Raw genomic sequence first — 24,751 nt, forward strand, 5'->3', positions numbered from 1 at the left:
TTCTAGTTTCCTCAGTTGTTTCCATAATACTCTTCATAGCTATTTTTTCTCTTGTCCAAAATTATGCTTTGTATTTAGTTGCTATATCTCTTTTCATCTTGGTTCCTCAAGCTATTCATTTTTCAAGGTTTGTATTCCAGGTTTACTGTGGGGTGACTGTGTTCTCTAATTCTAGGTTCTTCCTTTTTCCTGTCTGGGCTCAATTTCCCTTATGGGTTCACTGAGCTCTCTCTTCTCAGACCATGCTTCTCATTTAGACCCAATAAAGTCAAAGCAAACCAGCAGGTCTTGTCTGGTGCCCACTTCAACTTAATTACTTACCTTTCTCTTATAATAATATGCCTACTGCCTAGATTTCCATTACAGTTCTGGAATTCATTAGTATTGAAAGCCTTTCTCTTTCCCTGAGGCACTGAGTCATCGCTTAAGTACTTATTAACAGTCAACTATTAACAATTAGTTCTAGTTGTTTAACATATATTTACAGTATGGTTGAACATTTGCAAGGGAGGGCTATTAGATGTCACTAGAGTATTTTTTCCCTTATTCTCCTTCACTTTTGCTCACTCAAAGACAGTTTAATTTGTGAAGAAACAAAATATTCATCTGTTGAAGTAAACCTTTTTCTTATTTTTGGAAAGGTAGTATTAAGGATTATGAAGTCATATATATGCAGTGTATTTTAATTTTCTTACAGGTGAAGGTAGTGGTGTTTGATAAGACTGGAACAATTACCCATGGAACCCCAGTAGTGAATCAAGTAAAGGTTCTAGTGGAAAGTAACAGAATATCACGCAGTAAGATCCTGGCCATCTTGGGAACTGCTGAAAGTAACAGTGAACATCCTCTGGGAGCAGCCATAACCAAATACTGCAAGCAGGTACGGTTTTTCTTTTGTTTATTAATGGAGTTGTCTTCTACAGGAATTACACAGACCAAATCCAAACTGGTGTTTGACTATGATTTATGTATATAATTGGTAGGAGGCTAAAGAGTCTTGCATTTTCTCATTTTATTTTATATATGTTAGTTTCTTCATACAGAAGAGTATAAAGATGAAAACAGAAATTAACTATAATTTTATCACACAGATAACCCCTGTTGACTAAAAAATTAAAATGTAATTCATATAGGAAAATTTAGATAGTTCAGAGAGTTACATAATGAAAAAAGAAAGCCCTGTCCCCTTTCATAATTCCTCTCTCCAGAGTTTAACAAGTGTTAATCTGTTAACAGTCTTTTAAAATATAGTAGTCTCCCCTTATCTGCAGGGTATATGGTCCAAGACCTGAGTGGACGCTTGAAACTGCAGGGCACTGAATCCTATATATACATGTTTTCTTCTATACATACATACCTATGATAAAATTTAATTTATAAATTAGTCACAGTAAGAGATTAACAATAACTTATAATAAAATAGAATAATTATAACAACATACTGTAATAAAAGTTATGTGAATATGGTCTCTCTCTCTCTCTCTCTCAAAATTACTTGCTATACTCTACTCGCCCTTCTTGTGAAGATGTGAGATGGTAAAATGCCTGTGTGATGAGATGAAATGAGATGAATGATTTAGGCATTGTGACTTGGCACTAGGCTACAACTGACCTTCTGACGCTATGTCAGAGAGAGGATTGGCTACTTTCAGACCAGAGTTGACCATGAGTAACCAAAACCAAGGAAATGTGAAACTGTGGATGGGGGAAGGAGGACTACTGTAGCAGCTTTAGTGAGATACAATTCGCATACTCTAAAGTTCATTATAGATTGTACAATTCAATAATTTTTAGTATAGTCCCCAAAGTGTGCATTTGTTCACCATTTTAAATGCATATCTGAACATATATGCATTTATTTCTTTTTAGATTTTATGTAGAAAGATCACACAGTGACCAATCTTTGATACCTTGTTTTTTTAATTGAGTGATTTTTCCCGTATTAGGACATATAGATCTGCTGCATTATGTTTAATGGCTATATTATGTTCTGTATGATTTTTTGTTTCTTACAGTGTACAGTTAATGTTCTGGTCAGCTTTTGCAAGTTTACCTTTATGTTAAATGCCTATCAGTGCAATTGCTAGATCAAAGGATATATGCAGTTACATTTTGATGAATTTTACCAATGTCCACATAGCAAATATTACCAATACCCACATAAAGAGTTGTACCAGTTTATACTTTCACCAAAAGTTATTCATGCTTTTTTCCCCCACATTCTTACTTTATTTTTTCCAGTTTAATAAATAAAAATTATTTACTCATTGATGGTTTGCTTTACATTTCCATAATTATAAATCAGGTTGAACATCTTTTCATTGGCTGTTTGAATTGCTTTTCATGTAACTTTTCTGCTTGTATCCTTTGCCTGTTTTTTTTAAATAGGATTGTTTACCTTTTTTTCATTGATTTGTGTAAGTTCTTTGTAAATTATCTCATAATTTTATGGTTTTGATGTCGTAATTCCTATCATTGGTGTTCTTTCCTTTTTTACCAATTTACTATTACTGACCTGGCTTCTTTACAACCAAACCAAACAACAGAGAGGATGAAGATATAAAGAGCCAGGAAACAATGATGGCCACCAAAATTCTTTGGCTTACTAAGGATATAGAATCATACTAGAGAGGCACTCTGGTAACTAAAGGCCCTGTTCTTTGTTACCCTTTGCCCTGTACTGAATAGAAAATCTGACTTGACAATAGAATTAAATATTTAACTTGTAATTCTCTACTGGAAAGGGCAGAGAATATTGGTAAACCTTCCGTGTTTTCTTTTTCTAAACTTGGTATTAAATTTTAGAAAGTGGGATTAAAGTAAACAATTCTGATGTTTTGTTCTAAACATTTAGAAATAACTGGGCATGTAACATGTGTCTAAACATTTAGAATTAACCAGCTGTATGCTCTTATCATGCTATTGATGACCTTGGATTATTAGAACAGCAGAAGAAATCCTTCTGTTTCTGTTTGTTAGGAGCTGGACACTGAGACCTTGGGTACCTGCGTAGATTTCCAGGTTGTGCCAGGCTGTGGTATTAGCTGTAAAGTCATCAATATTGAAGGCTTACTACATAAGAATAACTGGAAGATAGAGGAAAATAATATTAAAAATGCATCCCTGGTTCAAATTGGTGCAAGTAATGAACAGTCATCAACTTCATCTTCCATGATTATTGATGCCCAGCTCTCAAGTAAGCTAATTTTCTTCATGGTACCAATTACGGGACATATATTAACAGATGTCTAACTTTATAATCCTAAACTGTTAGATCAGAAGCAAAAATTGACATCATGGTTTCATTCTGTCAAATAATTTACCATAGGCCTTCTGGTCACTTCACTTGAGTTACTCGAAAACGTTTCCCAATTGTGCTCCTGTGATTCTACCATAGGGTGATGAATTCTAGTCTTAGCTGATCTTCCATATTAGTTTATCTATCTTTCTTTTATTTTTTACCACAGCTACTCTAAACCTTTTATATCTTTCACGGGCTACTGTGGCCTTCTCCCTAGTTCCCTAAGCAAATTATCAGGTTAATTTTTCACATAGAAAATTAAGGTTCTCAGACATTTGTTCTTTCTGCTTTTTGCCCAGAATGATTCCTTTTTCAGGGGAAGAGATATCCTGCATCTTGCATAATGAATCCTCTCATCTTTGTTCTAGATCCCACCCTCTCTTGATTCTTCAGGGATCTTACTCTGTTACATCCCCTCGCTTCTTTAAACATATAAACATTTCTTCCATCAATATCACTGTAATCCCTTCTAGATTGTATCCTGTCTCTTTTTTCCCTTTATATCTAACCTTCTAGAAAGAGTAGTCTCAGTTTGCTGAATTCATTTATTCACTGTGCAACCTTGCTTCTGCCCCGTCCATACTACTGAAACTATTTTTTCTAAGTGCATTGATGACCTTATTCAGTACTCATTCCAGTGGTTTCTTCTCAGTCTGCTTCTGGCATTTGAGATTTGAGAATATTGACCATTTTGTCTTTCCTAAAGCTCTTTCTTCTCTTAATTTCATGACCATTCATTCTCTAGATTATCCTCTCACCTACCTGGCTGTTGCTTCCAGTCCTTCTCTGATTCCTCTTTTCTCCTGCTCTCAAATGTTGGGTATCCGCAGGGTTTTGTTTTTTGTTTTTTCTTCTTTTATATACTCTCTGTACAACCTCATTCATGTCTATTGCCTGTTCTGCCATCCATAGGCTTCTACTACCACTCTAAAATCCACATCTCTAGCCACAGCCTGTTTTCTGAGTTTCTGGTTGATCTATCCATCTGCCCCAAAACATACTACACCCACCTAAGTGTTTTAGCACCTCCCTACCCATTTGTGCTTGAGTAATTTTGCTAACCTACAAATATGATTATATAACTGGTACCTTTTATTATAGTGGTTTATAACTTATTTTTGAATCGTGAACCTTTGGAGGAATGTGATAAAAGTTATGCTCACCCCTCAGAAAATTTTTGTTTTGGAGGTTTGCTTGTACCCTAAACTCTATCAGTGTGATTCTGTTAGGGATCCTGGCTTTGCTCACTGTCTCATGTAGGATGAAGACCAGTCTCTCTGGACTTTGTGTCAGGTCTGTTCCCCATGATATGTCTTCTGCCTGCCTATACCACCCATTTTGTATTTTTCCACTGACCTCCATGTACTCTGTGTTCCATTCATACAGAACTACCTACAGTTCCTTTTTACATTGTGTCATTTCATGCTTATTAGATCATTTCATTTACTGTTTTCTCTGGGTAATGTTGTTGTCTTAGTGACATCTACCTCATGGACTTATTTTCATCTTTCATCTTGCAAAACGCAGCTCACATTTATCTTCAGTGAAGCCTTTGCTGACTGACATGTATAGGCATATATATTTGCTCTTCTTTTTAAATCATAACTGTACTTCATCTCGGTTTTTTTTTTGTGCTAGGTATACTTCATGATAATACTTTATTTACCTCTCTGATTCTACCAAACTACAATTTATTATTTGCAAACTTCTAGTATCAAGCATACTGACACATAGTAATTTTGTTCATTTGACACCTTTTATTAAGCTCTTTCAAGACACTAAAAATCAGCAGTAAGCAGAAAAGATAAATTCACTATATATTGGAGCTTTTCTTTGTGGTGGAAGAACACAAAACAGTGAGCAAATAGATAAGAAAATATAAGATGTCTGATGGAGATAGTACTATAGCATAGAGGGGTATAGGAATTACCCTATTTTATATAGGGTAATCAGGGTAGGCCTCATTGAGAAGTTGGTGCTGGAGCAAGAACATGAGAAGGGGGGAGGGATAAAGCTATGTGAATATCTGTGACAAGAGCATTCCAGGTAGGAGGGATGTTAAGTACCCAAGCCTAGTTTGAGAAACAGCAAGGAGAACAGTGTGCCTAGGGCAGAGTAAATGAGCGGGAAGGGGGTAAAAGATGAGGTTAGAGAGTAGTACAGGACTAGATTAAGGACATTAAAGAATTTTGGTTTTTACCCTTGAGATGGGAAGCCATCGAAGAGTTTTATGTATAGGAGTGACAGAATCCAACTTACAAGTATTACCCTGGCTGCTCTGATAAAAATACACTGTTGAAGGAATAGGGAGGGGAGGACAGAAGAAGGGAGATGAGTTCGTAGGTTGTTGCCATAATCCAGGTAAAAGATAAAAGTAGTTTGGACCATTGTGGTAACAGTGGAGGTCATAAGAAGTGGTCAAAATCTGAATGTGTTTTGAAGGGAGAGCTGGCTGACAAATTTTCTCATAGATTGGGTACGGGGTATGAGAGAAACAGGAGTCAAGAATTATGCCAAGGTTTTTGGCCTAAATGTTTATTTTAGAAGGAAGAAGTTACCATTTAAATAGAATGGGGAAGACCATTGGAAGAGCAATATTGAAGAGAACTCCCCAGGAGATCAGTTTTTTACATGTAAAATTTGAGTGCCCACTAGATATTCAAGTGGAATTGCCATGTAAATGGACATAACAAGTAGGCCGTTAGCTGCACAAATCTGGAGTTCAAGGAAACAGAGTAGGTTGGAGACATAGATTTGTGAGTCATCCACCTATAGATCTGTGCCTTCCAATATGATAGCCATTCAGTACATATGACTATTGAAACTTAAATTACTTAAATTTAATTTAAAATTCAGGACTGCCTGGCTAGCTCAGTCAGAAGAGCATGCGACTTTTTTTTTTAAGATTTTATTTATTTATTTGACAGACAGAGATCACAAGTAGGCAGAGAGGCAGGCAGAGAGAGATGAGGAAGCAGGCTCCCTGCTGAGCAGAGAGCCCAATGTAGGGCTTGATCCCAGGATCCTGGAATCATGACCTGAGCCGAAGGCAGAGGCTTTAACCCAGGTGCCCCGACCATGCGACTCTTTGGGGTCATGAATTTGGGGTCACGAGTTTGAGCCCCATGGCGGATGTACAGATTACTTAAAATAGATACATAAATAAACTTTAAAAAATAAATTTAATTTAAAATTCAGCCTTCAGCCATACTAGTCACCTTTCACTGCTCAACAGCCACATATTGTTAATGGCTACTGTATTAAACAGCAGATACAGAACATTTCCAAATTCTGTTGGACAAAGCTGGTATAGATTGTACTTAAAGCTATGAGACTGGATAAGATCACCAAGGAGTGAGACTAGATTGAGGGGGGTGGGGAGAAAGGCTTTAAGGATTGAGCCCAGCAATACAATTGGTTAAAAGATCAGGGAGATCAGCAAAGAAGACTGAGAAGTGAGGAGGTAACTCATAAGAATTTGGTGTCCTAGAAGCCAAGGGTGGAAATTATTTCAGGAAGGAGGGAATGATCTACTGTGTTAAATACTGCTGATAGGGCAAGTAAGATCAGGAACAAGAATTAGCCGTTAGGTTTATGAAAATAAAGGTCACTGGTATACTTCATGAACAATTCTTTGGAGTAGTAGACACAAAAGCTTTATTGGAGTGGGTTCACAAGAGAAGGGGAAGATATGACTTGGAAATAATCAAGTGAGACAGCACTTCCAAGAAGTTTTACTGTGTACAGAAGCAGAAATTTGGGGCAGTAGTAAAGAGGTAAGTGAACTCAAGAGGGGTGTTATGTTTTGTTATGTTTTGCTTTGTTTTTAGATAAGACTATGTGCAACAGAGATAGAAAATGTGGTTATGCAGGAGGAAGAGGAGAGAATTGTAGGAGAGATGTTCTAGAATAAGCAAAGGAAGAGGGTTTACTGCCTAAGTGGAGAGGTTGGCCTTAAATAGGAGCAGGGGATGTTTATAGTAACAGGCGAGAAGCTAGATTGGTGTGTACATAGGCACAGGTAGCTGGTTAGATGTGGCAGTGGGAGCTTGCAGAAGTTCTCTTCTGATTGCTTTTAATTCTTTCTGAGGTAGGAAGCAGATTCATCATCTGGCCATAGGTGAGGGTGGGAGAAGAGAAGGTATAAAATAGCCCTCTAGAAGGAATGGAAAATGAGTGGACTAGGGAAGTATAGAATTGCCAGAAAATACCAAGGACCTACATAAAGTTAGTGGTCACATGTTTAAAATGAGACATCTCTACAGTTGTATGTTTTCATCCAACCGTATTAAGCTGCTGATACATGATAAATATTTCGAATTTTTTTTTTATTTAAAAATTTTTTTTTCCTTTCTTAAATTTATTTATTTTTTCAGCGTAACAGTATTCATTGTTTTTGCACAACACCCAGTGCTCCATGCAAAATGTGCCCTCCCTATTACCCACCACCTGTTCCCCCAACCTCCCACCCCTGACCCTTCAAACCCCTCAGGTTGTTTTTCAGAAGTGGATGGAACTAGAGGGTATCATGCTTAGTGAAATAAGTCAATCGGAGAAAGACAACTATCATATGATCTCCCTGATATGAGGACATGGAGAATATTTCGAATTTAATTCAGTTGTGTGGAAGACCAAAGAAAAAGATTCACAAAGAAAGTATCAGTTGAGTTGAATCTTAAAGAATATGATGGAGTTTGATAATTGGAGAGGAGGGGTAAGGACATTCCAGATGGAGACAGCAACATGTGCAAAGGCCCAAAGCATAGAAGAGCAGAGTATTTTCCTTGAAAATTTGGAAATCACTGTTGTAAGCTGTGGTCTATCAAAAATACAACATAGTGACTGTGTACGGTTAGACAGGAAGAACGTGCCTCACAGCATTGTTATAAATATTAAACAATCTCACTAAATGTTCTTTCTGTACTTTATTTCAGGTGCTCTTAATGCCCAGCAGTACAAAGTCCTCATTGGTAACCGGGAGTGGATGACTAGAAATGGTCTTGTTATTAATAATGATGTAGATGATTACATGACTGAGCATGAAAGAAAAGGTCGGACTGCTGTATTGGTGGCAGTAGATGGTAAGGTTTTTCCTAAGTACCCTATGACTCAATGTTGTGACCTCAGTTATTATTTTATGTATATGTTTTTAAGATTTTTTATTTATTTGATACAGAGAGAGAGACAGTGAAGAGGGGGAATACAAGCAGGGGGTGTGGGAGAGGGAGAAACAGGTTTCCCACTGAGCAGGGAGCTGATGTTGGGCTCCATCCCAGGATCCTGGGATCATGACCTGAGCTGAAGGCAGACGCTTAAGGACTGAGCCACCCAGATGCCCCTATTTTATGTATATTTTTGAGAGACTTCTGAACTTGAGGGCTTTTGAAAAGAAGACTAAATGCAAAAAAGAAAGTGTTAGCAATACATAATTGTTACTGAATAATTTAGAATTCTCTTGCATTTGCCTGGCTTTGTTATTTTCCTCCATAGCCTATGTGTTTTTTTTTTTAAAAAAAGCTAATCAGTAGTTGCATGTAACACCCAGTGCTCATCACCACATGTGCTGTCCTGAATACCTATCACGCAGTGTTATAAGCAACTAATGAATCGTTGAACACTACATCAAAAACTAATGATGTACTGTATGCTGGCTAATTGAAGATAACAATAAAAAATAAATAAAAATAAATAAAGGTTTTGTTTTTGATGATTACACCCCCCCAAAATAAAAAAAGCAAATCAAGGATTTTTTTAAAACCTAAAAATAACAAAACATTAAAGGAATAGCAAAATAATATCTATAATCTCATCATCCTAACTCAGTGCCAGTTTTAATTGCATGTATTCCATTTCTGTTTTTGTGTGTGTATATATATTTATATATATTTAATATAAAATTAAATATATATTATATGTATATATTAAATATTTATAACAATATATTAAATTATTAAATATTTGTATATAATAAATATATATTTAATTTTATATAAAATATATACAAACTTACATATGTATATATGTTATATACAATATATATACAGAATTATAATATTATTTTAATTAGTAGTATATATATTGTTTTTAAGTGATTGTATTTTGCATATAAATTTTACCTCAATAATTTGAGTAAAAATTTAAAATCCCTGTATACCTATTATATTTTGCTTTATTCATTATTTGCTATATTCATAGTATTTTCTAATTTTATTTTACTTCTGTTTAATTTATTATATACTTTAACTAACTTAATAATTCCCTCATTGGAAATTTAAGCTATTCCTAATATTTCATCATTATAAATAACACTATGATAAATATCTATGAGGTTTTAGGTGCTTTCTTTTGTTAAATTTTTTCTTGGGTAAATTTCTAGCTGTGAGATTAATTAGTCAACATTTATAATCCTTGCTAAGCATGAAGGCAGTATCTTAACTATGATGTTTTTAGGCCCAGGAAGAAGCAAAAAATACCATTTACTTTTGTTTTTAAAATAAAATAACTACTTGCTGTGATTTTTTCCCCCCAGTATAAAATGCTGGTTTTGTCTCAATCCACCCTGTTCACCTTAAAAAGAAAAAAAAAGTATTAGTTTTCAGTTTCATTTGCCTTTAAATGAACTAAAGTGTTTGGGAGGATTAACCAGTACTTCTCAAAGGAAAAAAAGAGTCCTTAAGTCTGCAATAAAGAGCTCTCTTTTCATTTTCCAATTACTGCTTTTATTAGAACCCCTACCTCACTCTGAAATTTTCATAACTAAATATGGAGGTTTGTTGCAGATTTTGTAGAGTACAGCCTGTATGGCCTTGGAGACATTTTGAGTTAAGCTTAAGCCCCGAACAACTTTGCTTAACAATATTAATTTCTTTCTCAAGGTTTAAGTTAGAATATTATTCCTGCTTTCACCATATTCCAAACTCTCTCCTTTTCTGGTGCTCCTATAATAGATGAGCTGTGCGGCTTGGTAGCTATTGCTGATACAGTGAAGCCAGAAGCAGAATTGGCTGTACGTATTTTGCAGTCTATGGGCTTAGAAGTAGTTCTGATGACTGGAGACAACAGTAAAACAGCTCGATCTATTGCTTCTCAGGTAATTGGTTTACTTAGTTGTTGGGGTGGGGGGAGGGTCTGTGGTAACTTCTAATTTTTAAAAAAGATTTTATTTATTTATTTGAGAGAGAGAGAGAATGAGAGAGTGAGAGAGCATGAGAGGAGAGGGGTCAGCAGGAGAAGCAGACTCCCTGCTGAGCAGGGAGCCCAATGTAGGACTTGATCCCGGGACTCCAGGATCATGTACCAAGCTGAAGGCACTCACTTAACCAACTGAGCCACCCAGATGCCCATTTAAAAAAAAATTTATTTTCTTTTTAAGATTTTATTTATTTGAGAGAGAGAGAAAGAATGAGAGAGACTTCTAATTCCTCATATACATTCTGTTTCTTGCTTTCAAGTGCTAAAGATTCATATTACCTATTATGTTCCTTAATATCGATATCTGGTTCTTTCAAGAACAGTTGGAATGCTGTGTTAAAAGGCGTTTGGGCTTTGTGTTAACTGTTACAACCAAAAAACCATTTACTTACTTCATGAAATGCCTCTGTGACACCATATACCAGTCTTTGTTGATACTTCCTTTGAAATGTTGCTCGGATTCTTTACCAGTGCTGCCAGCCTAAGTCGGGCACTCAGGTGCCCAATCTCTCCTGCCTAAATTACAGCAAGAACTTCAGGCACTTCCCTCCCTGGTCCTTCCTGAATATCACTGGTGGAACCATCACCTAATGCACCACTTTGACATATTTTTCTGCTCCTGACCTCCATGACTGCCTTACCTACAAAACTTTTCTCATATTGGTCTTTTCTACTTCAGAATGCCTCCTCCCTCTTCTGTTAAATAACATGAGTGATATATGAGTAAATTCTTATATAAAAATGCAGAAGGATATAAAGTAAAAAGTTGAAGTCACCTTTTTCCCAAGCTCCCTGTCTAGTCCTATCCCCAATTTTTCATAGGCATGTGTGTTCATACACAAATGTAGAGTTCTGGTATTTTTCAACATAAATTACATCATTTTTCTAAAGATTGCTCATTCAGTAGTTTGCTTCTTATTTTTTATTTATTGTATTTTGTTTTTTTAAAGATTCTATTTATTTGAGAGAGAGAGCATGAGCAAGGGGGAGGGCACAGGCAGAGGGAGCAGCAGACTCCCTCCTAAGCAGGGGCCCCGATACAGGACTCAATCCCAGGACCCCTAGGATCATGACCTGGGCCAAAGGCAGATGCTTAACTGACTGAGCCATTAAGGGGCCCCAGCAGTTTGCTTTTTATACATAATAACATATATGCCTTGGAGCTTTGTCCATATCTGAACATAAAAAATTATGTTAGCCTTTGAACATTACTACATGGAATTCTATGGTATGGATGTATATAATTTACATTCTTCTAAAGATGGGTATTTAGGTGGTTTTGAAGGTTTTGTTACAAACAGACAGTGATGTAAATCTTTGGACATACAAATCCTTTTGGGGGGGGGCTGGTTTTCAAAGACCTTTCATTTTGTATTTTTTAAATTTTATTTTAGTTCCAGTATAGTTAACATACAGTGTTATATTAGACTCAGGTCTGCAACATAATGATTCAACAGTTTTATACATTACTCAGCACTCATCATGGTAAGTGTACTCTTAATCCCCTTCACATATTTTATCCATCCTCCCACCTAACTCTCCACTAGTAACCATCAGTTTGTTAGCTATAGTTCAAGAGTCTGGTTTTTGGCTTGTCTCTCTGTCTTCTTTTGTTTGTTTTGTTTCTTAAATTCCACATATGAATGAAATCATACAGTATTTGTCTTACTCTGACTGACTTATTTCACTTAGTATTATACCCTCTGTATCCATCCATGTTGTTTTATTTTTTTTAATGGTTTATTTATTTATTTTTTCAGCATAACAGTATTCATTGTTTTTTGCCATCCATGTTGTTTTAAATGGCAAGATTTCATTCTTTTTATGGCTGAAATAACATCTATAATAACATCATTATTTATTATATGTATATGTATGTATATTTATTATATGTATATATATGTATATATGTATGTATGTGTATATACCTATACACACACACACACACACAATATCCATTCATCTATCAATGGATACTTGTACTGCTTCCATATCTTGGCTATTGTAAATAACATTACAGTAAACACAGCAGTGCATATATTTTTTTGAATTAGTGTTTTCATATTCTTTGTGTGAATACCTAGTAATGGAATTACTGTATCATATGGTAACTCTATTTCTAACTTTTTGAGGAACCTCCATACTGTTTTTCAGAGTGGCTGCACCAGTTTGCATTCCCACCAACAGTGTAAGAGCGTTCCCCTTTTTCTACGTCCTTGCTAGCACCTGTTTCTTGAATTTTTGATTTTAGCCATTCTGACAGGTATGAGGTGATATCTCAATATGGTTTTGATTTTCATTTCCCTCATGATGAGTAATGTTGAACATCTTTTCACGTGTCTGATGGCCAATCTGTATATCTTCTTTGGAGAAATGTTCATATCTTCTGCCCATTTTTTGATTGCATTATTTGTTTTCTGGGTGTTAAATTTGATAAGTTCTTTATATATTTTGGATACCAACCCTTTATAAGCTGTGTTATAGGCAAATACCTTCTCTCATTCTGTAAGTTGTTTTTTAGTTTTGTTGATTGTTTCCTTTGCTGTGCAGAAGCTTTTTTATTTTGATGTTATCCCAATAGTTTATTTTTGCTTTTGTTTCCCTTGCCTCAGAAGACCTATCTAGACAGATGTTGCTATGCCCAAAGTTAGAAAAATTACTGCCTGTGTTCTCTGCTGGGAGTTTATGGTTTCCTGTCTCACATTTAGTTCTTTAATCCATTTTGAGTTTATTTTATTATGGTGTAAGAAAGTGGTCCAGTTTCATTCTTTTATACACAACTGTTCAGTTTTTCTAACACCATTTGTTGAAGAGACTTTTTCTATGGCATAGTCTCACCTCTTTTTTTCAAAGACTAATTGGCCATATAATCCTGGGTTTTGTTTTTTTTTTTTTTTTTTTTGGACTCCATTCTGTTCCATTGATCTGTGTTTCTGTTTTTGTGCCAGTACCATACTTTTGATTACCACAGCTTGGTAGTATAGCTTGAAATCTGGGATTGTGATACCTCCAGTTTTGTTCTTCTTTTTCAACATTGCTTTGGCTATTCAATGTGTTTTGTGGTTCCACACAAACGTTAAGATTATTTGTTCCAGTTCTGTGAAAAATGCTGTTGGTATGTTGATAGTGACTGTATTAAATCTGTATATTGCTTTGGGTTGTATGGACATTTTAACACCTGTTCTTCCAATCCATGAACATGGAGTATCTTCCCATTTGTTTGTGTCATCTTCAATGGCTTTCATTGGTATTTTATAGTTTTCAGAGTACCAATCTTTCACATCTGTGGTTAAACTTATTCTTACATATTTCATTATTTCTGGTATAATTGTAAATGCTATTGTTTTCTTAATTTCTCTTTCTGCTACTTCATAATTAGTGTTTAGAAATGCAGTGAATTTCTGTATATTGATTTTGTATCCTATGACTTTACTGAATTCCCTTATCAATTCTAGTAGTTTCTTGGTGAAGTCCTTAGGCCTTTGTATGTATAGTATGTCATCTACAGGTAGTCAAAGTTTTACTTCTTCCTCACCAGTTTGGATGCCTTTTCTTTCCTTTTTTAAGGATTTTTTAAATTTATTGGGCATAAGTAAGGGGCCGAGGCAGAGGGAGAAGCAAACTCCCCACTAAGCAAGGAGCACAGTACAGGGCTCTACCCCAGGACCCTTGGGATCATGACCTGAGCTGAAGGCAGATGCTTAACCGACTGAGCCACCCATGTGCCTGAGATGCCTTTTATTTCTTCTTGTTATCTGATTGCTGTGGCTATGATATCCAGTACTATGTTAACTAAAAGTGGTGAGTGGACATCCTTGTTCTGTTCCTAACCTTAGGGGAAAAGATCGCCATTTTTCACCATTGAGGATGTTTGCTGTGGGTCCTCTAGTCTCCTGTTTATTCTCTCTAGCATATTTTTAATTTCAGCTATTGAGTTCTTCAGCTCCATTTGCTTCTTTTTTATGTTTTCTATCTCTTTGTTGATGGTCACCCTGAAGTCTCCACTGTTTTCTTAAGTCCAGTGAGTCTCCTTATGACCATCACTTTGGGTTATGTATCAGGTATATTACTTATTTTCATTTATTCTAGCTCTCTTGCTGTGATTTTGCCCTGTTCTTTCATTTGGGCAATAGTCCTCTGTCTCCTCATTCCAACTTTCTTATTTGAGTCTATGTGTTAGAAAAGTCAGCTACATCTCCTGCACTTGAAACTGATGTCCTTATGAAGAAAAGGTCATTTATACCCTGCAGTGCAGTATCCCCCTCCTCCCCCTGTTCACTAGATTCTGGCACTTCATGGGTGTCTCCTATCTGTATTGCATGCACCAGACTATTTTGGCTGAGCCACTTTTGCCTTCTGTCCAGTTGTCTACAACGTCTCTTTTTGCTTTTTGACAGCAAGATTTAGTCCCTGTGGCATTAGTGGGCCAGTCTGGGGCTGCCTTGACGTGAGTTGAGTCAGACCAGTTATTTGCCAGAGATGTGCTAGCACCAACCTGTATGGTGTTCTCCCTGTGTTGTCCCCTGAGAAGCTTGCTTTGGAGGGTAGAGCCAGCCACCAGACCCCATATCTACCTCCAGCACACTACTGGGCCCCCAGTTAGTCTTGGGTGTGTGATTGTTGTCCCCTCTGCCTGGGGCCAGAGCTATGTTGGCAAGGTTCTGATCCCTTTCAGGGCTGCTTGCGCACTGCCAGGCTGTGACACTGCTCTGGAAGGGCTCCGGCCAAGGGCATTCTAGAGGGAGCAGGTCTATGGGAGAGAGTGTGGGCAGGGTGTGGGGTTCCAGCAGGGTCTGCACTAGCCTGCTGTGGGAAGGCACCTGTAGCCACTGGGGAAAACTGCTGAGTCCGCCTGGGTCGGAGTGGGTGGATCTGCAGGATTGCCTGGCAGCAGGGCACACTGTTGGTAATCTATGTGGAGAAAGTTGGCACTGGGCTAGTTACCACAGGTGTTCGGGTATCTTGGCTGGGGGCAGGGGAGGGAAATGCTGCCTACCAGGTCTTTTGTTCTTGGAGCAGTCTCTCAAAAATCCCTGCCCCTACTGCACACACTCTAAGATTAGTAAACAAATCTTCATCCTGTATACCCAAGCATTTTTCAAACTGCTGTTTCTATGCTGTTGAAGCTGTTTGTTGTGCTGTCTGCATGGGGTGGCCGCAGGAGGGCGGGGGGCTCAGTTTCTTATTGCCATCTGGCTCTCCCAGAGCTGAACTAGCTGATTTTTGAAGTTCCAGGTGTTAAGCCGCACTGATAAGAACTTGCAAAGCCAGGCCCCTCTGGTTCTCAAAGTCAACCTCTGTGGGGACTTGCCTTCCCTCTGCAGGCCCCTGTGCCTGGGGCACCCACTGTAGGGGTCTATTCCTCACCCCTCCCAGGCCCACTGCACTCTTCCTTCTCACAGACTGTCCCATGAGTCCACCCGGCTCCAGACCTTATCTCCCCCTCCACACCTTCTTCAACATGGCCTCTTCTCTATACCTAACTGTGGAGAGTCTGTTCCACCAGTCCTTAGACCATTCTCTGAGCCATTCATACTGATGTGGGTGCATCCAGTTGTGTTTATGGGACAAGGTGAGCCCAGGATCCCCCCACTTTGCCATCTTCCCTGGAAGTCAAATGTATGTCTCTTTATACTTGTATAAATATGTCCAGAATATGGCTGGAAGTGGAACTGTGCAATCAAATGATGTGTGTACTTTGATAGATCCTACCAAATGCCTTCCAAAAAGACAATAACCAGTTTACACAACCACCAAGAATATATAAGAGAGCTCATTTCTCCATATCCTTCCTATCACTGGATATTATCAATTTTTGAAATTTTGGACCTCTGGTGGGTGGAAAATGATGGTCATCATTGCTGTGTTATATTTAAGGGACCAGTAATGTTTCTTTTTTTTAAAAAAAATATTTTATTTATTTATTTGACAGAGAGAGAGGTCACAAGTAGGCAGAGAGGCAGGCAGAGAGAGAGGGAGAAACAGGCTCCCCACTGAGCAGAGAGCCCGATGCGGGGCTCGATCCCAGGACCCTGAGACCACGACCTGAGCCGAAGGCAGAGGCTTAAACCACTGAGCCACCCAGGCGCCCCGGGACCAGTAATGTTTCTTGAAATGAATTGAGTTTATTTTTCTCCCTGCAGGTTGGCATTACAAAGGTATTCGCTGAAGTTCTCCCTTCTCATAAGGTTGCTAAGGTGAAGCAACTTCAGGAGGAGGGGAAACGGGTTGCAATGGTAGGAGATGGAATCAATGACTCTCCAGCTCTTGCGATGGCTAATGTTGGGATTGCCATTGGCACAGGTACAGATGTAGCCATTGAAGCAGCTGATGTGGTTTTGATAAGGGTAAGTCCTGTGGCCTGAACCTTGAGGTCTGTGATATTGGTCCACATGGTCAGGAATAGTGTTGTAAAGTATTTTGAGTAGAACATTCTTTTCCTTCTAATTCCTGTCCTCCCAGCCTTTGAGACTAGGAGAATTCAGGATGAGAGTATGAGAAGAAATACTAATTACTTCCAGATTTTCTCAATCAAGTGAAGCAGATGAGAATGACAAGCTTCTAAAGGAAAGAATAAGATTGGAGGATATACTTATAATAAAATTATCTTCAACAAACCCTTGCTGAGGTTGTTTTATGTGTGGTAACCTACATAGCAGCATATAACCCAAAAAGTGTTTTCTAGACCCCTGAGAAAAATTCCTGGGAAAGCATCTTCCAGAGCTGACTGAAATTTTTAGCAACATTTGAAATTTATAGTCAATTCATATTACCCACCCTAAGGTACACATGATCTTCAAAATCACAGTGTCAAATATAAAGTATTCGTTAATTTAGAGTAGAGTCTCTCACTAATATTACAAATATTTCTGTTCTCAGAATGATCTTCTGGATGTAGTGGCAAGTATTGACTTATCAAGGAAGACAGTCAAGAGGATTCGGATAAATTTTGTTTTCGCTCTGATTTATAATCTAGTTGGAATTCCCATAGCTGCTGGTATGTGACTATTAGCTAGTGTTACTTTCTCCTCTGAAGTCATTAGAGACCTATCATATTGGAAGGTTTAGTCTTATTAGTTTTGAGCTCAGTTTTTATATGTAGCCTGCTGGTGTGGTGAAAGGTAATATTAAAATCAATAATTGTTATTTTGAGCAATGTTCATTATAGCATAAAATGTATATGCATTCTGATAGGTTTATTTTAATTTATTTTCCCCTCCAACTTTATATTTTGAAAAATTTCAAAGCGATACATAACCAGGGTCAAAGATACAATGAAAACCTTTATAATCTTCATTTAAGTTAACCAATGAGTAGTACTTTCCCACATTGTTTCATCTCTTTCTCCATATGCTCTCACATTTATATTTATGTTTATATTTATTTATTTATCTTTTGCTAAAGAGAACAAATTTATTTTTAAAGATTTATTTATTTGAGAGAGAGAGAAAGTGAGCATGAGTAGGGGGAGGGGCACAGGGAGAGAGAATCTATAGCTGACTTCCTGCTGAGCAGGGAGACCAATGCAGGGCTCAATCTCAGTGAGATCATGACCTGAGCCAGAATCAAGAGTCAGATGCTTAGCAGACTGAGCCACCCAGGTGCCCCAAGAACAAATTTACTTTTAATCTCACTACCCAAACACAAGTACTGTTAGCATTTTAGTGTATTTACTTCCAGTCTTTTTTTACTTCACCATCAGTTTTTCTGTCTTGTTACATAGTTATAATTATAGCATGCAGAGAATGTTTGGCTCTTCACTTAAAATTCTAATAGCCAACAGGGTTTATTTTTTAAGTTTGGGTACCAGGAGAGAAAGAGAGACAAGGAGAGACAGAGAAAGAGGGAAGGGGTGGGGGAAAGGAGAGAGCGAGAGGAAAAAAGCAGGGGAGAAGGAAGGAGATTGATGGATTGAGTAAAGGAATATGACCAAGCAAAAGCAATTTAGAATTTTTAAACAAACATTTGATAATGTCTTGTACTTACAGACTTTGTGGGAGTTAGTAATAAATTGTATTTTTTTTTTAGAGAGAGTGCAGGGGGAGGGGCAGAGGGAGAGGGAGAGAGAGAATCTTAGGCAGGCTCCACACCCTGCTCAGAGTCCAGTGCTGGACTTGAGCTTACGACCCTGAGATCGACCCTGAGATCATGACCTGAGCCAAAAGCAAGAGTTGGATGCTTAACGAACTGAGCTATCTAGGCACCCCAGGAGTTAGTAATAAAAGAGTTACCACTTTTTTCTTGTTATCTCTGATTTGAGAGCCAAAGAAGGACATCACAAAAAGATAAGTCTATCTTATCCCTGTCATGTAAGCCAAATGTTCAGATGTCTGTCAAATTCATATACTACTCATTCACTATTGGTGGGATTATGATATGGTGCAAGGCACTCTGGGGAACTGAGGAATATCCACCTAAAGTTAAAGATGTGCCCATGTCATAATCCAGTTTCATCTCTAGGTATGACCCTAGAGAAGTTCTCAAACATGCGCACAGGGAGACATGTACAAGAATGTTCACAACAGCACTCTACCCTCCTATTGGTGGAGACTTATGTTGCTGCCAATTTTTCACATAGAAAGTGCTGAATAAATATCAAACAAGGAAATGATGTGTATGTATGTATTAGAAACACATTAATAATCTGTTTAATGCTCTTTGCTCTAACTAATCCACACTTATTTCCTAGGAGTTTTTATGCCCATTGGTTTGGTTTTGCAGCCCTGGATGGGATCTGCTGCAATGGCTGCTTCATCTGTTTCAGTAGTACTTTCCTCTCTCTTCCTTAAACTGTAAGTATGATGGCTCACTCATGTTTGTATTTTTTATTCCCTTTATCATCCATAGTCAGTCTTGGTAGGTCTCATTCTTATAGGATGGGCCCCAACTGTTCTTAATAATAAATGTTAGCTATGTGATTATCATCTTATGTAGTCTCTACCTAGCCACCACAGCACTGAGTGGGGTAAAATGTAGTACATTTGGCTCTGAGAAGTAGAATTTCTCACCGTGTGACTCTATACAATTTTAGGGGGGTGAATTTCCTAGCAGGAACCACCTTTGTAGATTTCATACCAGGCAAATAGATTTCCAGTTTTGACTGTAACAAGTGTCTAGTTCACATTTGCTCATTTCACACTAGTGTATTTTGCATATGTTCAGTTACAGAAAACCAACTTATGAGAATTACGACCTGCATGCCCGAAGCCAGATGGGACAGAAGAGGCCTTCAGAGATAAGCGTTCATGTTGGAATAGATGACACCTTGAGAAACTCCCCTAAACTGGGTTTGCTGGACCGGATTGTTAATTACAGCAGAGCCTCCATAAATTCACTGCTGTCTGATAAACGGTCCCTCAACAGCATTGGTACCAGTGAACCTGATAAGCATTCACTTCTGGTGGGAGACAGTAGGGAAGATGATGACACCGCATTGTAACAGGCCGCACAGAGCACTACTAGCTGATGTTGTTATGTGCTGATACAGCATTAACGATATCTCCTTATCTTCTCAAAGTATTGTGGAAGGACTTTCTGTTGGTCTCATGCCCTTATGTTAGGGAATCTCTTTGAATTGCATTTGTCTAATGGCAAAAATATCTTTTTTTCAGAGCATTAGCTCTCAACCTAGCTTTATTTAAGGTGAATTGCCAATACTTTTTGTTTTCACTAGGAACAGATAAGGTAGGCCAGTGAGGTTTACAACAAGCCCCACAATTAAAGATTGCGGAATTGCTGCTAAAGTGACAGATGACTTTTTCTTTGACCAAAAAGAAAAGACTCAAGAAAAAGGATACTTAAAAGTTTGAAGATCTGAGACCATGATCTTGAGGACATTCTTGAGCTCTCAGCCCTGCCAGGCTGGGGAACAAGGGCTTTTAAAACACTGTATAAAGCATCTGGTTTTAGAAGGAAAACAGTAGAAACTGTTTAAAAATAGACGTGCCTTATTTATTACCGGCTTTCTTCTTCCCTGATTGTCCCTGCATCTTTGTCTTTGCAGTTGCTTTCTTAGATGCCTTAGTACGATTCTTTATTGTTGTTGTTGTTCTTTCCAGTGAGTTAAGTGTAGGTGATTTTTGATTGATAAAAATAACTGATAACTTTTCCAATATCATCTTCCTTTCTTTATCTTGTAGCCCAAAAGACCATAAGGATCCAGAGGGTTCCTTGTTTGCTATCTTTCCATTGTAAAAAAAAAAAAAAAAATTGATTGGATTCTTCTTTCATTGACTCCCTAGCTCTGTACAAACCTTCAATTCACTCCTGCTGACTTTCACTATAAATTGTTCTTAATCTATCAGCCTCAGTCCAGAAACTTAAGATTTTTTTTATTAACATATATTATTTGCCCCAGGGGTACAGGTCTGTGAATCATCAGGCGTACACATTTCACAGCACTCACCATAGCCCATACCCTCCCCAATGTCCATCACCCAGCCACCCCATCCCTACCCCACCCCCCAGCAATCCTCAGTTTGTTTTGTGAGATTAAGAGTCTCTTATGGTTTGTCTCCCTCCTGATCAAAACTTAAGATTTTGAGCCTCTTCCACAATTGACTTTTTCAAAGATTAATATCTTACCATCTTTAACATATACAGGTCATATGAAATTACCTGGACTCACTAAATTTGTCCTTTTTTGGGAAAGAATACAAGGACTTTAGCTGGTATATATAATTTAATATATTTTAATGATATTTTAGTATTTTAGATGACTTCTCAAAATGACTTTAAAATAATACTGTTATACAAAGGGACACTTACCAAAGAATACAATAAGTTGTAATACAGAAATGAGAATTTCCCTAGGTTGTTATACCTTTTAGTCAAATTTCTAGTTTTCTCTAGTATAAAACATTTGCTCTTGCTAGTTAGCGTGGGTCATAAATTCAGGGGCTATTCTCAGTGCCATATACATTTAGAAATCCCCTTCTGAGTGCCTAAGAGTTAACACACTGGTCAGAGATCTGGCACTTGCATCACTATCTAAATTCCTTGTTAATTTCAAGATGGATTTCATATGCAGAACATGGAAGTGAAAATAAATAAATTCCTAACATTTTGTTCCTATCACCATATGTAAAGCTGTTACCACAATGCCTAGCACATAGGATTTACACTTAGTACTTTTTTCCCCTTGAGGTATGTAATGAATATTAATAATCAATTTTTTAGGGGAGAGTCTACAATCAGGCAAGAGTGGGGGATGGGATTCTTCCTCTCCTATTTCCTTTCTCTCTTATCCTTTCATACACACACAAAGAGTTTACCACATTATTCCATTTTGTCTTTTAAGATTTGGAAAAAAACTTATTTTTATCTCCACTGTCTTAAAGAGGGAACTGAAACTACTGAAGGTGCTATTAATCTAGAAAGGCAAACCCATCCTAATGAAATACGAATGTGTTTGTATGTCTAGGCTCTTTAAATGCCTCTGCCATCTCCCATGCTTCCACTTTGAATTTTAATATTTATTTTTATTTTTAATTCTAGTGGTTCATCATACCACAACTTGTTTCTTCTAGAAGAAACAGCTAATAAGACAAATGTATAATAGACTTTTGAAAAAAAGAAGCACCTCTCTTTCTTTCTCCCCTACTCTTTCTCTGTCTTTGAAACGCTTGAACATAGTCAGTTACTACTTTGATTTCCATGTGTGTTTGTGAATTGTCCTTTGGGCCCCCACTTGCCAAGGGACCCATGTGTCCTAGGACAGTGAGAAGAGCAGCCTATAGTCTGGGAATAATGAAGGATCTAATTTCAGCCCTTACTATTAGAACAGAAAACATGTTTAGAAAGAATCCTGTTTTAAGTATCTGTAACCATCTTTGAATTCTCTACCACAAGTCTCTTTTGTAATCTTGAACTCCCATTAGCTTCATAGAGCAGCTGTATTCACAGGAGAGAGAGAGAGAGAAGATAATCAGGATTAAAAACATTGGTTTCAGTTAGTAAGTAGCTTTAAGTAACTAGTGACTAGTGAGAACAAATGTTATAAATGTATATGTGTGTATGTGTATGTCTATTCATACATATGTACACACATTTATTTACCATATAGAAGTAAAATGGATTTATATTTGAATTTGATATTTGACAATCTGAAGATCTTTATTTGTCCTTCCTTTATCACTCTTCTATATTCAGTCAGTAACCGTGCTGTCAGTCTGAAGATAACAAGGATGTTTTGATATCCAGTGCTGGTTCTGACTCAACTATGGGGCACCTTTTATCTTGAATATCCAAAGATGCCTTTTGAATTTCAAAGGTTAAAACACAACTAGAGTATTTAGTGTTGTAGTCTAAAGAAGTATGGTGATCAGTTGTGAAAATAGAGATGTTCTTAGTTTAGTATCAGCATTTTAGAGTGTTAAATTTGATGCCTTGTGAACAAAAAATTTTATATTGTGCTTTAACTTTTTAAAAGTTTATTTTTTTCTTTTTTCAGATGTCTTCTTCAGAATGCTTAAAATAGCACTGTAGACAAAATGTTTCCAAAAAAGAACATATATTCTTGATTTTAAGCTGTATACATAAAAGAGATGCATACAGCTTAAAATCAAGAATATATGTTCTTTGAGAAATTTTTTCCCATTTCTTGTGAATCTTGCTTTAAAATTATTTTTCTTCATATTTATTTTACTCTATTTTGTTACTTTCTTTGGGTGAGGCATCTGGTTATTGGTTGTTTTAACAAGAATAAAAACATTCCTAGAATCACTCTCTTTGGATTTTTTGCTTACTTTTCTATATTTAAAAATATTATTTTACCAAATATAGAAAATATGGATTCATGCTGAATTATTAGCTATTTTTGACACTAAGTTTCTGTAGTCCCTGAAGTTTATCTGAAGTTTATCTGGTGTGAATAACCAGGTAAAGCACAAAAACATGGAATCTCGTTCTTCAATTAAAAGAGCTTGTATCATGGCATTGATAGTAGATACTTTTTGTAGCCAAAACCAGGCGTCTCAACCATATGTTTTTAGTTAAGTGTTTAACTAATCATTGTTAAACATTGATTGGTACCCAAAACAGGACAATGTTGTGCAATAATCATCTATTACAGTTAAAATATTCAGTAGTTTGTTTTTCCATAAGCATGTAATTGATCATATTTCTGCCAGGGATGTGCCTTCAATTTTGTAATTATTGTATTGTAGAGAAATGCTTTTTGTCAGTGTTTCTTTTGTTAAATCATCCAACTCTTCTTCTGGCAGTTGCAAACTACCCTGGTTTAGTTATTTGTTTTGACTGTTCATCAATGATGGGGCAGGATTGGAGGCAGCATTACACATTAACTAAGAGTGGGAGAAAAGAAAACTCTGGTTTCCTTCAGTTCCATCCCACCTGCTATATTGTTTTAGTGAGGGTGAAAAACAAAGGAAGGCATATAGTTGTCCTCAAAAGGGGTTTTGTGCTCTCTAATACATTCTTGAGATTGTCTACCCCAAATGAGTTTAATGGAGACAAGAGGTTTTTTTGCATTTGGGGGTCACTATACAGTGTTTGAGGATCCCACCCGAAATATATTCCCACACCAAGCAGTTTTGTGGGCTAAGGAAAGGGTTTTAAACTTATTGTAAGGAAAACCTCGTTTTCATTTCTTTCCCCCAATCTTGAGACTTCAGGTTGATGAGATAGGATTGGAAATGGAAACAGAAGAGTAAAATTCCTGAACCATCCACTTAACTGCTCAGCTCCCCCTCTTCTATTGGCGTCTTGACTAACCTCCAAGAAGGGTGTTCAGGATAGCAACATCCCAGGAGAGGTTTCAAAACCTTCCAGACAAAAAACAAAACAAAAAACCCAGAAAAACCTTCCTATTAGGGAATGCTTGCTAGGTCAAGGCATTGAAGTCCCTGCTAAAATTCAGACAGATAAGAGAGGGAGAGCTGTTATCTTTCCCAAAGCTGACCAGAACCCACCAGTCCTACTTGCTTAATAGCTTCCTCTTCGTAGACATGACCACTGATTATGGAGATGAATTAGAAGTGAGGGGTGAAAGGCAGAAGTCCAGGACAAGATTTAAGTGAAGATGCTATTATAAATGGGATCTCATGCGATTTAAGAAATCTGAGAACTTCCATGCAGTCTTCTCTCTGGAAAAGTCTGAAACAGGCTGTGTAGCCTTTTGCATAATGTATCCACAGCCCTGGAGTGGCCCCCAGCTTTTCACTGTCAGCATCCAGCTCCATGCCCTCAGGCCTGTCGATAAGCTGAAATGCTGCCATTACTTTAACATTACTTGCTTCA

The 24,751-nt window shown here is 37.3% G+C and overlaps 1 protein-coding gene across 4 annotated transcripts in view; it reads left to right on the top strand.

Moving 5' to 3' along the window:
- The window catches only part of ATP7A (ATPase copper transporting alpha), a 174,799-nt gene extending 151,587 nt beyond the window's left edge, over nucleotides 1–23,212 (top strand). For all 4 annotated transcript variants that reach the window (XM_045995381.1, XM_045995383.1, XM_045995384.1 and 1 more), the window contains 8 exons: nucleotides 698–880; nucleotides 2,980–3,196; nucleotides 8,236–8,382; nucleotides 10,249–10,391; nucleotides 16,636–16,839; nucleotides 17,372–17,489; nucleotides 19,182–19,284; nucleotides 19,655–23,212. In XM_045995381.1, the coding sequence (XP_045851337.1) occupies nucleotides 698–880; nucleotides 2,980–3,196; nucleotides 8,236–8,382; nucleotides 10,249–10,391; nucleotides 16,636–16,839; nucleotides 17,372–17,489; nucleotides 19,182–19,284; nucleotides 19,655–19,931 (1,392 nt within the window). In that variant the 3' untranslated portion in view covers nucleotides 19,932–23,212. The remainder of the gene's footprint in view (nucleotides 1–697; nucleotides 881–2,979; nucleotides 3,197–8,235; nucleotides 8,383–10,248; nucleotides 10,392–16,635; nucleotides 16,840–17,371; nucleotides 17,490–19,181; nucleotides 19,285–19,654) is intronic.
- The last annotated feature ends 1,539 nt before the right edge of the window (nucleotides 23,213–24,751 follow it).

This window comes from Meles meles, chromosome X (assembly GCF_922984935.1).
Source record: "Meles meles chromosome X, mMelMel3.1 paternal haplotype, whole genome shotgun sequence".
Lineage (NCBI taxonomy): Eukaryota > Metazoa > Chordata > Mammalia > Carnivora > Mustelidae > Meles > Meles meles.